General features: G+C 41.2%; 1 protein-coding gene across 1 annotated transcript in view; it reads right to left on the reverse strand.

Moving 5' to 3' along the window:
* Positions 1–21210, reverse strand: part of polq (polymerase (DNA directed), theta) — a 72912-nt gene that overhangs the window by 37680 nt on the left and 14022 nt on the right. The window contains exons 7-13 of the mRNA XM_067993008.1: positions 20537–20762; positions 19084–19243; positions 14181–14327; positions 8107–8319; positions 6379–6521; positions 3720–3909; positions 2167–2309 (exon numbers count right to left, since the gene is read on the reverse strand). Of these exons, the coding sequence (XP_067849109.1) occupies positions 2167–2309; positions 3720–3909; positions 6379–6521; positions 8107–8319; positions 14181–14327; positions 19084–19243; positions 20537–20762 (1222 nt within the window). The remainder of the gene's footprint in view (positions 1–2166; positions 2310–3719; positions 3910–6378; positions 6522–8106; positions 8320–14180; positions 14328–19083; positions 19244–20536; positions 20763–21210) is intronic.

Raw genomic sequence — 21210 nt, forward strand, 5'->3', positions numbered from 1 at the left:
AGGACAATAGCAGACTTCAGGAGGACATAGACAGACTGGTGAAATGGCCAGACACATGGCAGGTGAAATTTAATGCGGAGAAGTATGAAGTGATGCATTTTGGAACAAAAAAGAGGCGAGGCAATATAAACTAAATGGTACAATTTTAAAAGGGGTGCAGGAACAGAGAGACCTGGGGGGTGTATGTAAACAAATCTTTGAAGGTGGCAGGACAAGTTGAGGAGGCTGTTAAAAAAGCATATGGGATTTTTGACTTTATAAACAGAGGCACAGGGTACAAAAGCAAGGAAGTGATGATTAACTGTTACAAATCACTGGTTAGACCTCAGCTAGAGTATTGTGTCCAATTCTGGGCACCACACTTTGGGAAGGATATCAAGGCCATGGACAGGGTGCAGAGGAGATGTACCAGAATGGTACTAGGGATGAAGAATTCAGTTATGTGGAAAAACTAGGGAATCTGGGATTGTTCTCCTTAGAGCAAAGAAGGTTAAAGGGTGGTGAATAGTAACTTTCAAAAGGGAAATGGATATATACTTAAAAAGGAAAAATTTGCAGAGCTACGGGGAAAGAGCAAGGGAGTGAGACTAATTGGATAGCTCTTTCAAAGAGCCGGCACAGGCGTGATGGGTCGAATGGCCTCCTTCTGTGCTATATGAATCGATGATTCTACATCTTCAAATCCAATATCAAGTTTTCAAGCTGTCAATCACAGCTGTACGAGGTACATACTAACCAGTCATGTTGCTCGCCCTGCTCTGCTGAATTAACTGCTGCTGCTTATTACAGAGGATAAAAGCCCTTTTCAGACAGATGTCAAAGTCAGATTAGCTCAATGTGCCAAAAGTTAAAGAATTCAGAATCTGTCTTAAAATAAACTTCCACGTTTCCAAAAATAAAAATCTATCTTAAAAATTCATATAAAGATGCATTTCCCCTTTGGAAATGTGAATTAAAGGAGCTGTTTAGGGGAATCCTTATACCACTGAAACACGTATCCTGGTGAGTTAATCAGACATGTTATCAGAATCTACAGAGATGCCTCCCCAACTGAAGATGATAAAAGTGGATGCAAGAGTTAAAGTGCAAGCATTTAAAACAAAGCAAAGCGCAATATTAGCAAGACTTTAATAAAACTATTGCAATTTTATTGAAAATTTTTTTTTTTTTGAGGGAACAAAAAGGTGATTCATGCTGGCTTACAGTTCCACAGGTACAGATATAGCCATCCACTATATCAACTGTCCATTCTATACATGCAAGCCTAGACTATGACCATTGACAAGCTATTCAATTGTTGGAGTGGGGGTAGGTCATCACAGTGCCAGAGAGGTTGTTTGGCAGTAATTAAGACTTACCACGCCGTTAAAAGGGTACTTATACTGGAAGTGACAGGCCCTAACTATTTTTGGCTAACTTAGTCCGTATTTATGAGGTGAGTACAGGAACTTCACGCCGTTCAATACATTTGAATGGTGAGTCAGACGGTGAGATGCTGCTTTCGCGCAACTTTTGGAGGAGCAGTGAATCTCGGACAGCAAATTCCAGATTCTCGCATTTAACTGCGCATGTGCAGTCGCCGGAAGTTATTATCTGATTTGCACATAAATAACGGTGAGTGGCGTTAGCCTCACTGTTATTTTTACAGCAAAATCCGGCCCAATGTTTCTGTAAAAACTGTGTAACGCAACACTTCTTGGTTTCTAAAGTGTGGTGGCGCTCCCAACTGCAATATGCACACATTCACAGTAGCTTCAAAAATATATTGTCTGTTCTTTCAAATATCTTTTTACAGTGACAATATAGCACCTGAATTTGTGGTTACCAAAGGAAATGCACTGTTCAAAACAGCCCAGTGAAAGGAGCTCCTTCCATCACCAGGCAGAGAGAACACAACACAGATAGTGGAGTGATTGATCTGTATAATTCTATCCTGGCTTTAGCACTACAGTGAGTTCAAGCCTACATCAAAAGTGTGGGGATTATGCATTGGTACAGCATTCACTGTAAGTTCTACAAAAATAAACAGAGATGGTGACCTGCTTGAGCGTCGGGCTGGTCAGAACAAAAGTAACCAGGGCACATCCCAAATGCACTCCACTAGACTCCATATGCAATGTGAAAAACACAATTAATACTAAACAGCAAAAAAAATGCCTCAGGTACCTGATAAAGAATATGAAGATCGTTCTCCAAAACAAATCCTTTCATTGCTTTTTGTAGGTCTGCAAAGATTCTCAGTGCATCTGGAGGAGACAGGGAAGAAGCGAGAGTGGCTGCTCCCAACTTTGTGGGACGATACAGTTGAACTATTAAAAAAAAAGTTAAACATATTACCTATACAAGTACATTTATACTGTCTCCGAGTCTTAGTGAATTAATTTTGCCAAGGAGTGGAGCTTAAAAATCCAAATTATTCTGTGAGTGCAACATTGTTTTTATTGCTCCATAGTGTGATGATTCAGTATCTTGGACAAAACAGCTGTCCTGTAGGTTAAAAATGGTCATGATTCATTCAAGAAGCTCACATTGATTAATCTTTTTCTTGAAAAATGTCATTTTTTAAACTAAATTACACGAGGAAGAACAACAGAATTATTCAGGCATGGAGTGCATGTGCATGCCACACAGATAAGATAAAGAAAACAAGAAAGAATAATTGTAAGAAGAAAAAATATAAAAAGAACTGAAATGCAAAAGAAAAGGCAAGAAAACATTGAATTGTAGAAAGGACAAGTTCTATTGAATTACCCAAGGTACTTTTTAAAGATATATAAAAGCGGAAGAGATTGTGACAGAGAAATGTGCTTGAGAATGCAAGAAAACAAAAAGGAAAAATTGAGAAAATAATCAGAAAGATGAAATCTGACATAAATAGAGACTTGCATTTTACTTCTAGCTTGTTCCTTATTATTGAATGTCCCTGGATTGACTGTCGGTGAAAATCTTCGGGTTTTTTTGAAAGGGGAAGTGCATTGGTGCAGCAGGCTTGTAAACTTCCATGCTCCTCCTACACTGTAATCTGATCTGAGCCATGACATTGCAGAAGGCACCAGGGGCCAACTGCTCCTTCGCTAGAGGGGTAAGAGGGGAGAAATCAAAGGGCAGTCACCCTGGTGCACATGGTCAGGAAATAATCTCCGAAAGCTTGTGATTTTAAAATAAAACTGTTGGACTATAACTTGGTGTTGTAAGATTCCTTAGGTCTGTATGAAGATCTGGGAGCAGATTTTCAGCCTTTTGCATTGACTAGGGGTAATACATGGTGGAGGTAGAAACAAAAAAAACTTACAAAATCAACCTAGAAATCAAAATAGGCAAGTTAATGATAACCAGTAGTGTACTGAAGTATAAGATAGAACAGGCAGTCGTATTTTTAGTAATTCACTATTGAAAAACATTAGGTTTGAATGTTCACATAAGCAGAACTGGACAGAGGATATTAAAACAATCAGGGGAAATTAAACTGAATTGAAAAAGTATACGAAAAACAACTTAATATCAGAAACATTTAACTGTAAAAGCAGATTGTCCTGGTTGAAAAACAGGACAATAATTTCAAAATGTAAAGAACAGATGTGCAGAAACAACATCATTTCTAAAAGATGATGTGTAGTATGGAACTAGAGTACAAGTCAGACAGTTTGTCTAAACATTAGAAAGTTGGTGAAACTTTATTATTTGCCAAATGATAAAATAGAAGTGAAGGAAAAAATTACTTTTATCTCCTTCCTGGTCCTCTTCCAGTATCTGAATAAGCTCATTCTCCATTAGGTACTCAATAGACTCCTCAATAGCATTGCCCTGGATTGATGCTGCCTCACACTCACGTGGACTGGCAGCCAGCAGTGTGCACGAGGCATACACACGGACATCTTCTGGGGTACTGGCGACACCGCCCACAATTATCTGAAATCAAGGTGAAGAGTCAATGCTTTTAGAAATCCTATAATGTCCAAAATATTCCTCAAGTCTGATTGATTATTTTCACACACTGTCCAAACCAGATACAACCTAATACAGCACCATTCCCCAGCCACCTCAAACACAAGATCTTAACCTAAATTTTCTCTCATTATCAATTACAGTCTGTGGGTCATATATGGCATGAGCCCTAGTGAAACAATTTCTATTGTACTTGTATTTCTTATTCTGCTGGATTCTGTAAAAACACTAGGATGGATACCCTGACAAAAATATGCACCAGACAAATCCTTAACCCTTTCACCGTAACTCCTCAACAAGGAATCATCTGGGGTTTATTACCCAGTCTGTGTCTAGGAGTTAATTTTGCCTAAAATTGGCTTCCCAAACTGTCTTACATGAACCAGTTTGGATTCTATTAGCATTTATACTAACAAACTCCCATCAGGGTTGAGCTACTGAGTGACTGAATTATCAAATAAATCAGACAACAAAGTTATGAACTAACAATTATTTATCAACCTTAGAACCATAGTGAGCAGCACTTAAATTTAAACATGGAGTATGAAAATAATCAATAGTCACGCTTGACAAATGACAAATTAAATAACCACGGTTACAAAGGCAGTTCAGTTATGGCACAGTAATTCAGCACTAAATGCTTGCTGATAATAAATTTACTGTTGGAATCAATGTCTGAGATGGATGTAAATTGGCGAGATTAATTTAGGATTACACTCCTTAGCTAGCTGAAAGATAACATCGTTAGCCAGTCGATTGAATAGATTAAAGTCTATATGCTTGTAGTTATCAACATTTTCAGACATTTATACGACTTCATTCATGTGAAATGATGTGCATGAACTGGTTACCCTTCCTTCCTCTGGGAGGATGGCATTGGCCTCTGAGACATCAGCGTGGTGAACCTCCATCTGGAGAGGTGCTAGCCATTCCTCCTGGATTCTCTGCCACTGGGTAAATTCACTTTCCGCACTGGTAGCTATATCTGGACTAGCTGACTTCAATCTCACTTCCCAATCTGAGGGCAACTTACACATCTAAGTGACACACTTATATCTGACTGGCATAGCCACATAATCTTAACTTCTGTAACCTTTCTTGCACTTTCCAATTTTAGAAATACCTGTCTACATATACCAGACAAAGTACTCCTACTACAAAGAGTACTACTAGAACTAGTAAAAGAACTACAACTAAACTAAGAACTGAGGAGTTTAGCATCTAAAATACCACCTTGTATATCTTTCATTCCCAAAGAAACCTCTTGAGTTCTATTGACCGACCAACATGAGTGTTAGAAGAGTTCAGCTCTTTTGGTGTCAATCACCTCACCAAGCCCTGTAAATACCCCTGATGACCTCCAAATCAATGAAGCACTGGCACCTAGACATGCCAAGTCACTTGTTTACTCCCCTTCTCAGGTCTTTGCTCACAAAGTATCTCACACAGGTCCAGATAAGGAAGGACATCATTATGTCCCCCTCAACGAGCCATCTCCGGGCCTGTGACCTCGATGGCTTGTTTTCTATCCCTGGTAAGGAATGTTTTGTTCGTATAAGCCTTCATGGTTTCATTGGCATTGGCCCTTTTCTTTCCTAGCATTTAGTCTGACTACTGACTCCATTTTGAGGACATATTTAAGACAACTCTTAAGGCATTTATCCTATAATTCACCTGTTTGGGCCTGTCAGTTTGGAAAAGGATATGATCAGTGCTGCTCCCAGAATTGGGGGGAAAATTATCATTTTATCTACAACTTAGATTGGAGGGGAGTGTTTTTATGTGAATTTAATGACACAAAAGTAATTTTTTAATTTGGCAGTGGCAGTCAGTGTTTCATATTGTAATTGTTTTTAAGTGGTCTAATGTATGCAACTAAGTGGCCAACAAGAATAAAACATTTGGCTATCCATGTATTAACCAATTTTATATTCAGCACATTAATCCACTGACAAATAGAGAAATATAAACTACGATACTTCAATCGCTGTATGAATGATTATATGAGCTGTAGTATGAAAATCTGTAAATTGGCCGTTTCTGTGTGTGGTTTTCAGAAACACTGATTCAAGCATCACTTTCAATAACATATATTTGTTGGTAAACTAGGACTAAGTGGCATCAGAAATTTACTCAGATCACATTTTGTAGATTTGACAATGCTACTGTATGCAAGACAACAACGGCAGGGTCTGGATTACAGCTTACAGGCTTGTACATGTTCAAAACCTAATTTAAGGCTTCATGAATATCATATGCTCGACTTGTTCTATATCCAGTATTCTGTAGGAATGCCAATTTGCCAACAAGGGGAGGGAAAATAAACTTTTTGACAATGGGCTCAACGGAGCTAAAACTTTTAAGCCAACAGCTGTGAGCACATATGTTAGATGCCTCCAATTTGAAATGGACCCTGTTGATTTTTCATCTTACCTCAAGGATAGCTCGTATCATGCTGGTGGTGACACCCTCTCCCTCCCTCTTCACAAGGCAGCTACGGACAGGTTTAAGACAGCCCTGTAACAGGCTCACTCCTTTTGCTCTCTCTGCATTCTTGCACACCAGTATACTTTCACCTGGAATGAGGTGTAATATTGAACGTTTTAAATATATTTGACTTAAATGTGTTCGCCTCCTCCCTTATTACTCTTCGAAAACATTTAAAATCAAAGGAGTGATGAATTCAGATGAACACCATTCATTGTAATCACCCATTCTATTTCAAATATACATTGCTCTCACAAATTAAAGGATAATTTAAGTCAGTACAGGGTTTCTCTGGAAATGTAGCGTGTACCTTGTAGGTCCTACATGTGATGTAGGGTAGAATGTCTGGAATAAATTTGTACAGAACTTTGTATAGAATCAATTCCAAGCGACTTTATGTGTCTTGTTGTGTGCTGCTAATTCAGGCTTATTGTACTTCAACTTAAATGCATTTACTTTTACTTCATTCACATCTTATCTGGCAGATGATCTGGATTTAATCTGAATCTACAGAACTACTGTCAAAGGAGCTTTGACATTTCAACAACCTCCAGTGGGAAGTACGGGATCACTAGAGGCAGAGTGACACACATGGGTAGAACAGTGTCCAGGAGAAAAGTCTCTTTCCTCAAGATAGCTGTAAAGAATCTGATTCTTTGTTGGAATACTCTCAATCCAGTTCCTCATAGGCCAGTTCACTCCTAACAACCCATAATAAGATTAACGGGACAGTCTTACTTTAAGTAAAATCACTGCTACACTGGGCTAATAGACCCAAGGATCATCTGAACTGTCAATGTGAAGCCCTGAGTGACCACGTCCTCACAAAACGATAGAAAGGTCAATCCCACCTCACACACTACAAATCATTATTTTATAGGTGGGCAGACTTACATGAGGGAATTAGAAATTGAAATAGTTATCACTATCCCCATTGGTCAGGAATATTTTGCCAAGATTGATGAAATAGTTGTGCCTACCCTTGCAGAAGGCTGGTAGTTCATATGCTGATTTAATCATTTTCTTTCAAAAAATACAATTTAAGCTAACTTTTAATATAAACGTAGTAGTGGATTATATAGTCATTCTCTGGTAGTCTAGTATATCAACTTTAGCTACCCGGAAATCTAGTGGAGTCAGTTACTGGCACACTGACAATGGGTATGCAACTGTCCTTTCCAAAGAAGTCTTAGTGGTGACAACAAATATGCATCCAATTCCTGGTGGTCTTACGATAGGCATTAAACCCAATCTAACTGGTAGTAGCAAGGAGTTATGTGCCCTCTAGTGGTCTACATAGGCCTTGCACAGCAGCCAGAGTTATCAGAATTAGGCATTAGTACTGTGTATCTGTAAATTGAATGGTGCTGCTACTTCTTGTAAAACTTGCCTTGGAGTAGAATACAGTGTTGGTCACACTAGAATGTAATATTTTAATCAGGTCTACCCTCCAAGGACCAATATTAATACTTGACATGTCAAACAATGACTTGCTACCCAAATGAAGGTTTCACAAATAGTACATTTGTTCTATAAACAACTGGTCATGCTTGAATTTCAATTTGAGGTTAGGATCAGATCAGCCATGATCTTATTGAATGGCGGAGCAGGCTCGAGGGGCCGATTGGCCTACTCCTGCTCCTGCTCCTATTTCTTATGTTCTTATGTTCTTACCCATCGTGTCCACTCCCTTTCTCCCGGCTCTCCCAGACATCTGTTTGTAGGTGATAACATCAAGAAGCCGTCCATTAAACACTGGCGATCTCACAATCACACGACGAGCTGGTAGATTTACACCAGAGGACAGGGTGGAGGTAGCCACGAGAACCCGAATCAAACTCTGACGAAATGCAGCCTCAATAATATCCCGTTCGTCAAAAGTCAAACCTAAAATGGAAATGAGAAAGGCATAAACAGATGTGGTATTCAAACTCGCCAATTACTAATTTGGACTTAACGTGCATCCAGGAGAGCTTTTTGAGCCAGCATGTAGAAAGTCCTACAAGAGAGGGGGTGGTACTGGACCTAATTCTAGGGAATGTGGCCGGCCAAGTGGAAGAAGTGCTAGTAAGTGAGCACTTTGGTGACAGTGACCATAATTCGGTGAGATTTAAGGTGGTTATGGAAAAGGATAGGGAGGGGCCGGAAATAAAGGTTCTAAATTGGGGGAAGGCCGATTTTAATAGGATAAGGCAGGATCTGGCCAAAATGGACTGGGATCAGCTGCTTGTAGGAAAATCCGCATCGGAGCAATGGGAGTCTTTCAGAAGGGAGATTGAGACCATACAATGGCAACATGTTCCCGTAAAGGTCAAGGGTGGTTCCAAGAACTCCAGGGAACCTTGGATGTCAGGGGATATACGAGAATGGATTAGGAAAAAAAGGAGGGCTTTTGGCAGATACAAAAGGCTAAAGACGGAGGAAGCCCTAGAGGAGTACAAAAAGTGCAGGGGGATACTTAAAAAAGAAATTAGGAGATCAAGGAGGGGCCATGAAATAACACTGGCGAGCAAAATAAAGGAAAATCCTAAGATGTTTTATAAGTATATTAAGGGTAAGAGGATGACTAGGGAAAAAATAGGGCCCATTAGGGACAAAAATGGCAATCTGTGTGTGGAGCCGGCAGATGTAGGAGGGGTTCTAAATGAATTTTTTGCATCTGTTTTCACTATGGAGAAGGACGATGTAGACACAGAAATACGGCAGGGGGACTGTGATATACTCGAACATATTAACATCGAGCGGGAGGAGGTATTGGCGGTTTTAGCAGGCCTAAAAATGGATAAATCCCCAGGCCCGGACGAAATGTATCCCAGGCTACTGTGTGAGGCAAAGGAGGAGATTGCGGGGGCTCTAACACACATATTCAGAACCTCTCTGGCCACAGGGGATGTGCCAGAGGACTGGAGAACCGCTAATGTAGTACCATTATTCAAGAAGGGGAGTAGGGAAAAACCGGGGAACTGCAGGCCAGTGAGCCCAACATCAGTGGTAGGAAAATTATTGGAAAAAATTCTGAAGGACAAAATTAGTCTCCACTTGGAGAAGCAAGGATTAATCAGGGATGGCTTTGTCAAGGGAAGATCATGTCTGACTAATTTGATTGAATTTTTTGAGGGGGTAACTAGGCGTGTGGATGTGGGTAATGCAGTGGATGTGGTATACATGGATTTCAGTAAGGCCTTCGATAAAGTCCCCCACAGGAGACTGGTCAAGAAGGTACGAGCCCATGGAATCCAGGGTGCCTTGGCACTTTGGATACAAAACGGGCTTAGTGGCAGAAGGCAGAGGGTGATGGTCGAAGATTGTTTTTGTGACTGGAAGCCTGTGGCCAGTGGGGTACCACAGGGATCGGTGCTGGGTCCCTTGCTGTTTGTGGTCTACATTAATGACTTGGATATGAATGTAAAAGGTATGATCAGTAAGTTCGCTGATGATACAAAAATTGGTAGGGTGGTAAATAGCGAGGAGGATAGCCTCAGTCTGCAGGACGATATAGATGGGTTGGTCAGATGGGCGGAACAGTGGCAAATGGAATTTAACCCGGAAAAGTGCGAGGTGATGCACTTTGGAGGGACTAACAAGGCAAGGGAATACACAATGAATGGGAGGACCCTAGGCAAGACAGAGGGTCAGAGGGATCTTGGTGTGCAAGTTCACAGATCCCTGAAGGCGGCGGAACAGGTAGATAAGGTGGTAAAGAAGGCATATGGGATACTTGCCTTTATTAGCCGAGGCATAGAATATAAGAGCAAGGAGGTTATGATGGAGCTGTATAAAACACTGGTTAGGCCACAGCTGGAGTACTGTGTGCAGTTCTGGTCGCCACACTACAGGAAGGATGTGATCGCTTTGGAGAGGGTGCAGAGGAGATTCACCAGGATGTTACCAGGGCTGGAGCGCTTCAGCTATGAAGAGAGACTGGGAAGATTGGGTTTGTTTTCCTTGGAGCAGAGGAGGCTGAGGGGGGACATGATTGAGGTGTACAAAATTATGAGGGGCACAGATAGGATGGATACTAAGGAGCTTTTTCCCTTCGTTGAGGGTTCTATAACAAGGGGACATAGATTCAAGGTAAAAGGCGGGAGGTTTAGAGGGGATTTGAGAAAGAACTTTTTCACCCAGAGGGTGGTTGGAGTCTGGAACTCACTGCCTGAAAGGGTTGTGGAGGCAGGAACCCTCACAACATTCAAGAAGCATTTGGATGAGCACTTGAAATGCCATAGCATACAAGGCTACAAACCAAATGCTGGAATATGGGATTAGAGTAGACAGGGCTTGATGGCCGGCGCGGACACGATGGGCCGAAGGGCCTCTATCCATGCTGTATAACTCTATGACTCTATGACTTTTGAACTCAGTAACAATCTGGAAAAAGTAGTGTCATATCATCACTATACGCAATACGTCAGGTGAAAAGATCTATACCTGGCCACCATATTTTCTGATTGGTTAACTGTACATCTATTAACAAAAAAAGTCTAGATTTCCACTCAAGGGTTGGGACTTTATAGAATCATAGAAGTTTACAACATGGAAACAGGCCCTTCGGCCCAACATGTCCATGTCGCCCAGTTTATACCACTAAGCTAGTCCCAATTGCCTGCACTTGGCCCATATCCCTCTATACCCATCTTACCCATGTAACTGTCCAAATGCTTTTTAGAAGACAAAATTATACCCGCCTCTACTACTGCCTCTGGCAGCTCGTTCCAGACACTCACCACCCTTTGAGTGAAAAAATTGCCCCTCTGGACCCTTTTGTATCTCTCCCCTCTCACCTTAAATCTATGCCCCCTCGTTATAGACTCCCCTACCTTTGGGAAAAGATTTTGACTATCTACCTTATCTATGCCCCTCATTATTTTATAGACTTCTATAAGATCACCCCCAAACCTCCTACTCTCCAGGGAAAAAAGTCTCAGTCTATCCAACCTCTCCCTATAAGTCAAACCATCAAGTCCTGGTAGCATCCTAGTAAATATTTTCTGCACTCTTTCTAGTTTAATAATATCCTTTCTATAATAGGGTGACCAGAACTGTACACAGTATTCCAAGTGTGGCCTTACTAATGTCTTGTACAACTTCAACAAGACATCCCAACTCCTGTATTCAATGTTCTGACCAATGAAACCAAGCATGCTGAATGCCTTCTTCACCACCCTATCCACCTGTGACTCCACTTTCAAGGAGCTATGAACCTGTACTCCTAGATCTCTGTTCTATAACTCTCCCCAACGCCCTACCATTAACGGAGTAGGTCCTGGCCCGATTCGATCTACCAAAATGCATCACTTCACATTTATCTAAATTAAACTCCATCTGCCATTCATCGGCCCACTGGCCCAATTTATCAAGATCCCGTTGCAATCTTAAATAACCTTCTTCACTGTCCACAATGCCACAAATCTTGGGGTCATCGGCAAACTTACTAACAATGCCTCCTAAATTCTCATCCAAATCATCAATATAAATAACACATAACAGCGGACCCAGCACCGATCCCTGAGGCACACCGCTGGTCACAGGCCTCCAGTTTGAAAAACAACCCTCTACAACCACCCTCTGTCTTCTGTCGTCAAGCCAATTTTGTATCCAATTGGCTACCTCACCTTGGATCCCGTGAGATCTAACCTTATTTAACAACCTACCATGCGGTACCTTGTCAAAGGCTTTGCTAAAGTCCATGTAGACCACGTCTACTGCACAGCCCTCATCGATCTTCTTGGTTACCCCTTCAAAAAACTCAATCAAATTCGTGAGACATGATTTTCCTCTCACAAAACCATGCTGACTGTTCCTAATCAGTCCCTGCCTTTCCAAATGCCTGTAGATCCTGTCTCTCAGAATACCCTCTAACAACTTACCCACTACAGATGTCAGGCTCACCGGTCTGTAGTTCCCAGGCTTTTCCCTGCCGCCCTTCTTAAACAAAGGCACAACATTTGCCACCCTCCAATCTTCAGGCACCTCACCTGTAGCTGTCGATGATTCAAATATCTCTGCTAGGGGACCCGCAATTTCCTCCCTAACCTCCCATAACGTCCTGGGATACATTTCATCAGGTCCCGGAGATTTATCTACCGTGATGCGCGTTAAGACTTCCAGCACCTCCCTCTCTGTAATATGTACACTCCTCAAGACATCACTATTTATCTCCCCAAGTTCCCTAACATCCATGCCTTTCTCAACCGTAAATACCGATGTGAAATATTCATTCAGGATCTCACCCATCTCTTGTGGTTCCGCACATAGATGACCTTGTTGATCCTTAAGAGGCCCTACTCTCTCCCTAGTTACTCTTTTGCCCTTTATGTATTTGTAGAAGCTCTTTGGATTCTCCTTTGCCTTATCTGCCAAAGCAATCTCATGTCCCCTTTTTGCCCTCCTGATTTCTCTCTTGACTCCACTCCGGCAATCTCTATACTCTTCAAGGGATCCACTTGATCCCAGCTGCCTTTGCATGTCATATGCCTCCTTCTTCTTTTTGACTACGGCCTCAATCTCCCGAGTCATCCAAGGTTCCCTACTTCTACCAGCCTTGCCCTTCACTTTATAAGGAATGTGCTTACCCTGAACCCTGGTTAACACACTTTTGAAAGCCTCCCACTTACCAGACGTCCCTTTGCCTGCCAACAGACTCTCCCAATCAACTTCTGAAAGTTCCTGTCTAATACCATCAAAATTGGCCTTTCCCCAATTTAGAATTTTAACTTTTGGGCCAGACCTATCATTCTCCATAGCTATCTTAAAACTAATGGAATTATGATCACTGGTCCCAAAGTGATCCCTCACTAACACTTCTGTCACCTGCCCTTCCTTATTTCCCAAGAGGAGGTCAGGTTTTGCCCCCAATCAAGTCGGGCCATCCACATACTGAATGAGAAATTCTTCCTGAATACACTCAACAAATTTCTCTCCATCCAAGCCCCTAATGCTATGGCTGTCCCAGTCAATGTTGGGAAATGCAGGCAAATAGTCTTAATCACATTACCAGATCTGATTTTCTTTTTTAAATTATTCATTCATGGGATGTGGGCGTCACTGGCAATGCCAGCATTTATTGCCCATCCCTAAGTGCCCTTGAGAAGGTGATGGTGAGCTGCATTCTTGAACCGCTGCAGTCCGTGTGGTGAAGGTTCTCCCACAGTGCTGTTAGGTAGGGAGTTCCTGGATTTTGACACAGCAACGATGAAGGAATGGTGATTTCTTTCCAAGTCAGGATGGTGTGTGACTTGGAGGGGAAAGTGCAGGTGGTGTTGTTCCCATGTCCTTCTAGGTGGTGTCTTTCAGTTTCTTACCTTCTAGCAATACCATTATTACTTCACTGTCTATATAAAACAAACATGCACCATAATCTCATGAAAATACATGTATTAATTTGTGCAACAAAATTGTGAGCATTCATCATCCAGCAGCTGACAGCTTGGCTCAACGCATCTAGCTTCCCTGTCATCTTTAACTGAACTGCTTATCAACACTCACTCACACACACAAATCCAATGAGCTGTTCTTAAGTAAACATACATAGTCTCAGCCATCTTCACACTCACAAGAAATTAACATTTACCTAAAAGGAATTTGGAACAAACCAGGCTTCCTGCAAAAAATGTCGTATTAGCCCTCACCACATCTAACAAAATTAATTATTTTTGCATGTATACCGTATAGGTTTGTTTCATGAAACCTCTTCAATATTTAACAATTACAGTATAAAAAAAGACCACGAGAAAAGAAAATTATAATACCAGCATGATGAAAGGCCACTCCCTGAGGTACAGTGCGACCTAGTACTGCATCGAGCCCAGCTGGTGATCTCTTTAGCTGATCCACAATCTCCTGGAGTTCATCCCTATGCAGTATGAAAGGCAGTAATTTGGATGCTTTTACAAATCCTATATTAAAACACAACCAAAATTAAAAACATAAGTGAAAAGCACAATCCACATAGCTCACATTAAATGACATTTTATGATGAAAATTTTAAAAGAAATTATAGACAAACAACAGCGTAATGTCTATCAATACGGATAATAGAATCTTACAGCGCAGGAGGCCATTTGGCCCATTGTGTCTGTGCCAGCTCTTTGAAAGAGCTATCCAATTAGTCCAATTAGGGATGGGCAATAAATGCTGGCCTCGTCAGCGACGTCCACATCCCATGAACGAATAAAAAAAAACTCCCTGCTCTTTCCCCATAACCCTGAAACTTTTCCTTTTCAAGTATATCCAATTCCATTTTGAAAGTTACTATTGAATCTACTTCCACTGCCCTCTCAGGCAGTGAATTCCAAATCATAACAACTCGCTGCGTAAAAAAAATTCTCCTCATCTCCCCTTCGGATCTTTTGCCAATTACCTTAATTCTGTGCCCTCTGGTTACTGACCCTCCTACCAGTGGAAACAGTTTCTCCTTAATTACTTTATCAAAACCCTTCATAATTTTGAACATCTCTATTAAATCTCCCCTTAACCTTCTCTGCTCTAAGGAAAAAAAAATCCCAACTTCTCTAGTCTTTTCACATAACTGAAGTCCCTCATCCCTGGTATCATTCCAGTAAATCTCCTCTACACCCTCTCCAAGGCCTTGACATCTTTCCTAAAGTGTGGTGCTCAGAACTGGACACATTACTCCAGCTGAGGCCTTACCAGTGATTGTAAAGGTTTAGCGTAACTTCCTTGCTGTTGTACTCTATGGGAGGTATATTGGATAACCCCCGAAACCAGACGCAGGGGTCGCAGTGCACGATTAACCCGCGCCCGGTCGTTGAGATGCTGGCAGTACATAACATTCGTGCTGCCTGGTGATTTCCATGATTGCTGCGTGCAGCCAGCCCTACCTGCGCTGTTGAGTGGCTGCTCACCAGCAGAGGACCCAGATATCACGGGTGGCTAGCACCACTTAAAAGGGGAAGTGCAGTGTGTCTGCAGGGAGTGGTGGAAATCAATTGGGAAGTGAATCTGTGCCACTTATAGTGCAGCAATATAGTGCAACATGGTGATGATGGGACCTCTGGAATTTTTAATGACAACAACTGGGCTGCTCAATGTTTGCGGGACTCTGATATTTGCTAAATAAAAGATACGGGTCCGCACGGAGATCAGATATCGCACACATAAAACACAGATGCAGGTCCCATCTCTATGTTTACAAACTGCTGAGTTATATTAAAACATTGAACAAAAGTTGCTCACTACTACATCCTACATCCTGCATCCTCCAATCTGCCCGCCAGACCCCACCAATCTGAGTTTGAACCAGGCCTGCGAGAGAACATGCACCAAGGTTCTCTGACAATGCACTAGAGGCCTTGGTGCAAGAGGTGGACAGAAGGAAGGGCATCCTATATCTGCATTGGGTGGGGGGGGGGGGGGGGGGGAGGCAAGAGGCCCTCCAGACATTGGCTCCCGAGGCAGCAGAGGATGAAGTCAATGCCAGGTGAATAGCACCACAAACATAGATGCAGTGCAGGAAGAAGTTCAATGCTTTGACACGCGTGGTCAAGATGAGTGAGGTCAACTGTCAAGTGGCATCTCCTACCAACTGCACCACTAGCCATATCCACTGCTCCATGGACTGGAGCCCCCCCCCCATCACCCATCACCCATCTAACAAACTCTTTCAATCAGTACTCAACTCTTCCAACGCCATTTGTGGAAGAGCGTTCCAAACTTCTACCACCCTTTGCGTGTAGAAGCGTTTCCTAACTTCACTCCTGCAAGTCCTCGCACTAATTTTTAGGCTACGTCCCCTAGTCCTAGTATTCAAGTATAGGAGACCACCAAAAACAGGTATAAATGCATCAGCAGCCAGAAGCAATAATCCATTAACTAACCTGTAACTCCTGCACGATCCCCTTAAATAGTGCTGGTGGTTGGGGGAGGGAGGGGGGACCTCCCCCACCAGCACTATTAAGACAGTACGTTGGCTGGACGTTGCGTTCCAAAATCGCATCTGTCCCTTTAAATCAGCGTTGCACATTGATCTACTGCATATTCTCCCTACTTTACACGGTGCCGGCGTTTGTTATCTCTGTGTGCGTGAACTCCTTTACCAATATGGCGTCCGGCGCATGAAATGTGCGCGCACATTCCGGATGCCATTTTTGGAGTTTAGGAGGCCGCGTAGCGCCTACAAAACAAGCACCATGCGGCCCAATTTAGCCCCCTTTGCCACTATTTATAAAGCCCAGGGTCCAGTACGCTTTTTTTTAAAAAAACAGCCTTATCAACTTGTTCTGCTACAGTCAAAGACTTGTGTATGTGAACCCCTAGGTCTCTCCGTTCCTGCATTCCCTTTAAAGGGGGTTGAAAATCTGTTTAGTAATTGATTTACAATGCAATTAGCTTTTAATGATCACCAGTTATAGTGACCAGTGGGCTTTACAGAGCAAATCTCTTTCCAAAACCATTTCCCATTTATACAAGCCTGTTTTCTCTTGGTTATAATGATTAATAGGCATTCAGTTGTATTGACCAATTGTAAAGCACTTTCCTTTGATAATTCACAACCAGAAAAGAATTTCACAGCTATTGGAATACCTATTAAAGACAATTCAAACTGGATTGACCTGCCTTGGATATAAAGCAGTCTCAGATTTTATTTTTCTTCTGAGCACCAGCCTTTGTCAATGTAGTATACGTGACTGTTTCAGCTGGAGATCAGTCTTACACGTGAATTATGAACTGCTTTCATAAATGTGCCTTTACAGGACTGAATCATCGAGCACTTGATGAAAACTGTGCTTCTGCACCACAAGTTAATAATGACATCCCACCATCAACTGAAATGACAGTTGCTGAATTTAACATGCTGGTGAAAGTAAGACACAGATTTGTGCCAAGCTCATGCACTCAAACATTATAAATTAAATCTATTAGAAAATCAACAATGAGACTGGAGGAAACAAGGAGGAAATATTTTGTTATGCCAACATGACAAAAAAAATGGAGAAATGCCCAGCAACTTTACACTGCATCTTGGAAATAGGGAATGAGCTGATTGGTGATGCTGACTGGCATACATCTGACCATTTAGACAGCTTGGCAATAGATGAAAGTCAGACTTTTTTGTACTTCTAATACTTTAAATGCTTTTGGCTAATATTGGTTCTTTACTATTTTAGCATTATACTGTTCTTTGACTACAAATAAACCCATCAAATCAGTTCTGCCTAATTATTTCATTAGTGTAGCGCTCTGGTGCACAGAAACATGAGAATTCACATGTAATAATCAACCAGCAGTAACAATCGAAAGAAGTGATGCCCAAATCATAACAACAGTAATTGCTAAACATTCTAGCCCCGGTTATCAATAACTTTCAGCAAAAAGTTCTATTATTATTTAATAGCAACAAAAAAGAAGCCAATAAGTTGATCAGCTCCATACTAAATCGATCAGCTTGATTGCTCTATGCTCGTTATTGTGTTTGGGAATTAAGTTTCGTCTAAATTTAGTTCTGACTAGTGTTGGACGATTGTTTGTAGTTATACAAACCTCTATTAAATTGCACTCTTGAAGTGATTCCCACAATGCTAAATACTTATTTGAAGATATACACTTAAGGGGAGACCATAAAATGTATCTTGGAGTATTCATAGATAATTGTCCTGATGGCTCTTTTAGTAATTGCATTGTCTAGTGCAGAACTGAGCCATAGGGACCCAGAAGTTAAAACAGCAGTCAACACGGAGTTAACCGACTTAAGCAAAGGTGATAGTACGGGCACAACAGTTGGCCTCGGTGTCCCTGGACTATGAAAGGATTAGAAAAAAATAATCAGTTGCCAATTCCTGCTCTCCCTGCTGTCTAGTAACAGTTGCTGTAAAGTGCAAGTGTTTGGATATTGGGTACAAGTACTCCATGTCTAGGCTCACACATGAAGAACAGCCATTTGAGTGGGGTGCCAGAGAGAACTGTGCCCTAGTAATGAGTCAATGCGCTCTGGAAAGAAGAGAAAAATTAGTGGGTGGGATGGAAGACTACTCACACTGAATACAAGAAAATTCTGATCTGATACAAATAATTTTTATTGATTTTGCTCCTGACAGACGATATACAGTCCAGTCCTGTTAAAAACTCACCTAGTCATAAGCAACTTTGTCATTCATCCTCATCTATCACAACATACTTGGAAAAAGTGGCTATTTATAATGACTGAAAATTTGAGAATTTAATCTATTGAACAGTATGAGAATTATATTGGTAAGTCTCTCAATTTTAGCAACTATAAAGTAATGATGGTTTAAATAAGTCAGGTTGAAAACATTTATTGAGAGCTTAATGCTCACAAACACCAATTCACACCTTTGACTTCACACAGTGCTCCCATGTATTCATTTCTGGATCTGAATTAGTTTCCCAACTTTTGGTGTTGTCTTGATGGGAGATTGGAACATTTCTAGGTTTTGTCACAGTTCAACTGATCTGAAGGAAAACTCCAGTTCTGACTTCAGATTCTTTTTTTTTTAAATGTTTCTCAAAAAACATTGAGAATTACTTTCATGATAAATAAAAAGTATTCTGGATCTGACCATCCACATTGCAATAACTATCAACTTTAAAAGGCAAATTAGTGTCCAACTGCAACTGGAACGATTCTAACCAATTTAACTTGGGTCTCAATCGACAAACAACAAGTCTGCTCACCTTCAGTGCTAACAGCAGCTCTATGGTGGAGATGGTAGAACTCTCTGGCTATGGTTTCAGACAGCTTTTCACACCAATTCTTGGAAGGACAGAAGAGTAAGACAGAGTGGCCATCCTGCACAGTCTCGTAGCAAAGACTGACAATATTATCCTCATCACCCTACAAGCAATCATGTACATATTCACATCAGATATCAATGTATACAAAATGTACAATTCCTTTTTGATTAGTAGTTACAACTCTGGCTCCCCAACCAGGTGGTAGTGTTTTAGGTCCTATTGCTCAAACAGCTTCATCAGATTTTAGATAGGCCACTGGGTAAAAATTCACTTAGTTTATTGCTCCAATACATGCACATTCATTGACCTTTCCCGGGGTTGGGGGGGGGTGGCGACCATCTATCAGCTAACAAATTGTATGGAGGACTAAACATTAGACAAGGAAAATACAGAATAAATTAGAATCCAAAATAAATGCATTGTTTCCACCAAATTGGATAAAATGGGAATTTTGCCTTTCAAATTGCTCAATTAATTCTTCAAACATTTTTCAAGCCATTCACAAACAGAAAGCATGAATCAAAAATGCAATGAGATGTTCTCTCAGGTTCACCGCTGGAGCATATAGAAAGCCCAAGTCCAAAATCCACTTTTATCAGTCATTTGAACCTAATTTTCTATCATGGGTAAGATTGTCAAAGGGGACATCAAACGAAATATGTCACTGAAGCAGAGAATTCTCTCCTTCTATGTTCACCTCAGTTGTGCTTCACATCATAGAGGAGAGGTCAAGAGTCTAGCCCATCCCAACCTCCTCACAAAGGAGAAAGCAGAAATGGGAAGAAAAATTAAATGAAAACATAGAACTTATTTTCTTTTATTAACCCCTTCTTTCTCACTCTTGGGTTGCCATCTTCTTTAGCCAATATGGGCCATTGATTTTTCACATCAATGTCTTTCTGTGACCAGCTGACAAGCTATCCAGCTCAAAAGTAAGCCTGTCAACTCAAATTGAAACTCCTCCTTTTCATTTTCCCCCATTCCTTTTAACAAAGCAGTCTGCTGCCTTTTGAGATGGTAATTATCCAAAGCTTTTTTTTCCACATGATGAATTTTGTGCTGATGAAGCCAAGGAAGGTCAGCATTGAGATATGGAGCACTTTAGCATTTCGATCAACCAAGCACTCCCAATCTGGGTATCGCAAGATTGGGATCATGTCTTCAGATTCAAGGATGTTTTTGAGGGGATGCCAATGGATCCACATGATTAGATTTCTATTTGTCCCAAGAGAATTTTATATTTTTCAGCACTTGTGAACTTACTAGCATGTTTCTGTTAAGATATACTTATAAAACTTTTCAGCAACAACAGCGCTGCTTTCAAATTCCTAATCATAATCTGAATTACAAGTACTAGGCTCTATTTCAAGAACAATTTCACTGAAGCCCTTACCTTTATCTGGAGACCAGGTTGAAATTCCCGTACCACTGTCATTGTTGAATCGTAAATTGTATTCCCAATCTTCACCCATTCCATTAGAGGTACAGGCCTGAAGTCAGTACAATACAATTCTGCATTTAGCCAGGTTGCTACATTCCCTAGGTTTGGAAGAGTGGCACTCATCCCTACAATCTGTATCCCATCACTGAGCCTCTGTTCATCTGCTGCAGTCTTACGCCTGGAATAACAAAATATATCCATGTCAACCCCTGTCATCAGGGTAAATTTAAACTGATTTTTGCACAGATTTCATAGAATCATAGAATGATCCAGCACAGAAGGAGGCCATGTGGCCCATCATGCCTCCGCTGGCTCTTTGAAAGAGCTATCGAATTAGTCCCATTCCCCTGCCCTTTCCCCATAGGCCTGCAAATTTTTCCCCTTCAAGTATTTATCTAGTTCACTTTTGAAAGTTATTATTAAATCTGCTTCCACCACCCTTCAGGTAGTACATTCCAGATCATAACAACCCACTGCTTAAAAAAATTTAACTTCACCTCGCCTCTGATCTTTTGCAATTATCTTAAAACTACATCCTCAGGTTACCAACCCTTCTGCCACTGGAAACAGTTTCTCCTTATCTACTCTATCAAAACCCTTCATGATTTTGAACACCTCTATCAAAT

Source organism: Heptranchias perlo, chromosome 11 (assembly GCF_035084215.1).
Source record: "Heptranchias perlo isolate sHepPer1 chromosome 11, sHepPer1.hap1, whole genome shotgun sequence".
Classification (NCBI taxonomy): Eukaryota; Metazoa; Chordata; class Chondrichthyes; order Hexanchiformes; family Hexanchidae; genus Heptranchias; species Heptranchias perlo.